General features: G+C 42.6%; 1 protein-coding gene across 1 annotated transcript; it reads right to left on the bottom strand.

Annotated features, from left to right (window-relative positions):
* Positions 1-392: 392 nt before the first annotated feature.
* LOC144515015 (galactose-specific lectin nattectin-like) lies at positions 393-3,396 on the bottom strand. Its single transcript, XM_078245697.1, has 5 exons — positions 3,304-3,396; positions 2,992-3,016; positions 2,612-2,694; positions 770-904; positions 393-542 (listed from the first exon to the last, which is right to left on the bottom strand). The coding sequence occupies exons 1-5, from the start codon at positions 3,394-3,396 to the stop codon at positions 393-395; spliced, it is 486 nt and encodes a 161-aa protein (XP_078101823.1).
* Between the last annotated feature and the right edge of the window lie 1,130 nt (positions 3,397-4,526).

Here is a 4,526-nt window from a genome sequence, read left to right as displayed (position 1 = left end):
TGTTGTTACCTTTAGACAGAGCTGACAGACAATATTCAGTAAACTAAAATGGAAAAGATGTCAGAGTATTCAAATGTTTTCTGTATTTCATTTTGTGTTATTTATAGATTAAAAGTCCAATAACTGATTATGTTTTGGTCCAAAAAAAAACAAACTGAAAGTGAATCAATGATGGAGATTATAGATGAGTTGTAGTGAGATCATGATGGTGGGGGCCTCGCAGGTTCATGGAGCACACAAAAGGATATACCGTTTGACACGGCCTGTCGTTCCACTTATCTGTAGAGAGAGTTTCCAGAGAGTTTTAATGTCTAACATTTTATCTTTTTGAGACTGCAACATACGACAACCTGCTACAAGTTTAGAGATCATTTTTGGATCATCATGTTTATTTAGAAGACAAGATGTTTAATATGTTGTTGTTTTTTACCGTAAAAGTTCATCTCAATACAGTGATCCGCTCCAACTCCATTGTTAGGCTCCCCCGCAGCCCACTGTTTGTAGTCAAACTTAGATCCATCAGACCACATCCACACACCCTCCTGGAGGAGAGAGATTGGTTTGAAGTCAAAGCAAAATCAAAAGTTTTTGTTGTTGTAATACTTATTTCAGCCACAGGAGGATGCTCTTCATTTTCTACTGTTTTTATTTTTTGCATTTTATTTGGAGTAATATTCGTTTTTCTGTTCTTTTGTTCTGAATAAAGTTTAATTTTCCCAACAGCTCGAGAGACGAGCGACATCACTTCCTGTGATGATAAAAGTCTCACCTTCACCGAGTCAAAGCCTCCGAGCCAGGAAGTTCTGTTTGCACCGGTCACTTTCCTAATGTAGTCTCTGAGGAAGGAATATTCCTCTTCTGAGTGGACCGAAGCCAGATTTCCACCGGCGGACAAGCAGAAGTTCTAATGGAGACAATATAATCAGTTGAAAATGTTTAGAAACAAAATAATCCCATTATTATTAATAACTTTATTTATATACCACCTTTTAAAACAAGAATTTACAAAGTGCTTTGACAGACAAAGCAAGTCAAAAGCAAGGTATTCAAAGATGCGATCTCAGGGCAGTATTACAGTCACAGGGGACATTTTTATAAATCTGTTCAAGCAGCAATCAGGACTCATATTTACGTTTCAAGTGGTCGCACCCTCTAGTGGCCGTAGTACTGTAACGGGAGAAAAGCAGGAAGTAAGGTAACTTACTTTTGTTTTCAAACGGGACATGAACCCCGGTCTCCTGGGTGAAAGTCCCCCACCCCCCAACCTGCCTCCTTACCAGGACCTTTGGTGCTCTTATACTTCCTCACCTTACTTCCTGCTTTGCTCCCGTCATAACTACTATAGCCACTAGAGGACACCGCCACTAGAAACCTAAATATACAGTCGTGAAAAAATTAGGACACCTGTGCTAAAGTTGACTAAAAAGAGGAATAAAAAAAGTCATCTTTAGGAAATTGATCTTAATGCCTTAATTAAAAAAATTAGGAAAAATCCAACCTTTAAGGACACCAATTTTCTTTGTGAATGAATAATGTATCATAAATAAATAAATGTTCTTCCTTAAAATACAGGGGGCATGAGTCAGTACACCCCAATCTTAAATTCCTATAGAGGCAGGCAGACTTTTATTTTGGCCCCCACATCATCACATACCCTTCACCATACCACCACATCATCACATACCCTTCACCATACCCCCACATCACCACATACCCTTCACCATACCCCCACATCATCACATACCCTTCACCATACCCCCACATCATCACATACCCTTCACCATACCCCCACATCATCACATACCCTTCACCATACCCCCACATCATCACATACCCTTCACCATACCCCCACATCATCACATACCCTTCACCATACCCCCACATCATCACATACCCTTCACCATACCCCCCCATCATCACATACCCTTCACCATACCCCCACATCATCACATACCCTTCACCATACCCCCACATCATCACTTACCCTTCACCATACCCCCACATCATCACATACCCTTCACCATACCCCCACATCATCACATACCCTTCATCATACCCCCCATCATCACATACCCTTCACCATACCCCCCCATCATCACATACCCTTCATCATACCCCCACATCATCACATACCCTTCATCATACCCCCACATCATCACATACCCTTCACCATACCTAGAGATTGACATGGGGTACTTTCCATAAAATCATCTCTCAGTGCAAATCAAACCAGCTATTAGACTAACTGAAATACAACCATGCCAATGATGATGTGGGGGTATGGTGAAGGGTATGTGATGATGTGGGGGGGTATGGTGAAGGGTATGTGATGATGTGGGGGTATGGTCAAGGGTATGTGATGATGTGGGGGTATGGTCAAGGGTATGTGATGATGTGGGGGCCAAGGGAACTTCATCAGGATCATAGTAACCTGGATCCATGAAATAACTGGCCTTTCAAAATAAAAGTCTGCCTGCCTCTATGGGAATTTAACATAGGGGTGTACTGACTTATGCCCCCTGTATTTTAAGGAAGAACATTTATTTATTTACGATACATTATTCATTTTCACATGACTCTAGGTCAGGACAATCTCAACAAACTGCTGTACCTCTGCATCGGTCCAACTCTTTCCCTGGATGTTGAAACTGAAACAGCGAGAGCCGAACTGAGTCCAACCAGGAGGGCAGGGACCTTCAAGACAATGATGGATAAATTAGTTAGATTCTTGTTACGTAGCAGTTTGTATTTTTTGTTGCGTGTGTGTCTGCCTCCTCCCTCCCTTCTCCAGCTTGGTTGGTTATTGCTTGTGCTCACTCAGCTCCCTGGATGAAGGAGGGAGGAGACCCCCTGACTTACTCATCTTTGTTATTCCGGCCTCCAGCTTCAACATGGAGAAGACACAACAAACAATACAAACCCCTACGTAACACTGTATGAACAAACAAGTCAAATACAATCAGAGCAACGAGTCAGAGATACTGTACTGACCTGGGCAGCAGGTTTGTCCACAACACTGTGATCACAAAAAGAACTATTAAACACAAGCAGTCTATTTACAGGACTACTCAACTCAACTTTATTTATATAGCACCTTTGATACAAACATGCAGCTCAAAGGGCTTCACAGAACAAACTTATCTAATGTTTCAGCTTACAGTTTGCACTCAGCCTACATTAAAACTAGTAACATTATTTAATAACTGTCTCATAATCTTACAGGTTGGGAAACCACTGCATTATCCTTCATGTGCAACACATAGAGTTGTTTTTTAAATTAATAGTTGCATAGTTTTTACTTACAGATGGAGCCAACAGTCCAATGGACAAACAGAGCAACAAAACAAACTGAAAGCCTGATGCCATCTGTGGAAAGACATTAAACAAAGTCAACATACTGCAGACAAGGACATATATGCAGATAAGTAATGACTGGGATCATTTATCAAATTAAAGTATCCTGCTATTAAAAAGTGAATTATATAATATAGATATGATTAACTAATATTTGAAATGTCTAAATATAAAATACACTTTTTTTTTCCTCAAAATATAAAATGGCCTCTTGATGAATACAGGATTAGTTATTATTAATAAATAATAATTGATAATGAATTGAAATATAATTACCTTTGCTGAGGTGATGATTGGCTGACACAGAGGAGAACAACAAGCTGATGACTGTCACTAAAGGAAGATGTTTGCTCTTTATATAGTTTATCAAAACGCCCCAAGTGAGTCTGTCTCCCGCCTGCAAGTGACGCCCCTCTCTTCCAGTCCGCAGTGACCCTTATCAAGCACCATGGTATCTGAAATATTGAAACCTGATGACATGTTTGAATCACTTATTGACATTGTGGTGTGTATGACAAGGAACAAGGAAACACTTAAACACACAAACTACAGTCTACATGCCAACATAATTGTACTTTAGGAAAATATTGGACTTTTTATGGCCCTACATTTATGTGACACTTAACATAGGGTGACCAGATTTCCCGGAACTAAAACCGACACTTTGCGCGTGACCGTAGCGCTCGTGCATGCACATGCTTTTTAACGCAACCATGTGCCAGTCAAAAATCCTATGAAAAATCGAGGAAGGGATGAAGTGACCCTGCCCGGAGGAAGCCCGGGCCCCCGTCTGGAGCCAGGCCCAGATGGAGGGCCTGGCCAGCGAGCGCCTGGTGAGCCGGGTTTGCCACGGAGCCCGGTCGGGCACAGCCCGAAAAAGCTACGTGGCGGACATCCTCCATCCCATGGGCCCACCACCTGTGGGAGGAACCGCTGTCGGGTGCGCTGCCACATGGGTGGCAGTGAAGGTCAGGGGCCTCGACGGACCAGACCCGGGCAGCAGAGGCTGGCTCTGGGGACGTGGAATGTCACCTCTCTGTGGGGGAAGGAGCCGGAACTTGTGCGGGAGGTGGAGCGCCACCGGTTAGATCTGGTGGGGCTTACCTCTACGCACAGTCTTGGTTCTGGAACCATACTCCTGGATAGGGGTTGGACTCTTTTCTTCTCCGGAG

This window comes from Sander vitreus, unplaced genomic scaffold (assembly GCF_031162955.1).
Source record: "Sander vitreus isolate 19-12246 unplaced genomic scaffold, sanVit1 ctg833_0, whole genome shotgun sequence".
NCBI lineage: Eukaryota > Metazoa > Chordata > Actinopteri > Perciformes > Percidae > Sander > Sander vitreus.
The sequence above is the reverse complement of the archived record's forward strand: the minus strand, read 5'-3'. Positions and strand labels throughout refer to the sequence as shown.

Bases quoted from the DNA above. Each gene is read 5' to 3' on its own strand.
- LOC144515015 (XM_078245697.1), bottom strand. From the start codon at position 3,396: ATGTTGACTTTGTTTAATGTCTTTCCACAGATGGCATCAGGCTTTCAG. The intron at 2,695-2,991 runs GTCAGTACAGTA...ATTGTCTTGAAG, and splicing joins TGGACAAACCTGCTGCCCAG to GTCCCTGCCCTCCTGGTTGG. The intron at 543-769 runs GTGAGACTTTTA...TCTCTCCTCCAG, and splicing joins GAGGCTTTGACTCGGTGAAG to GAGGGTGTGTGGATGTGGTC.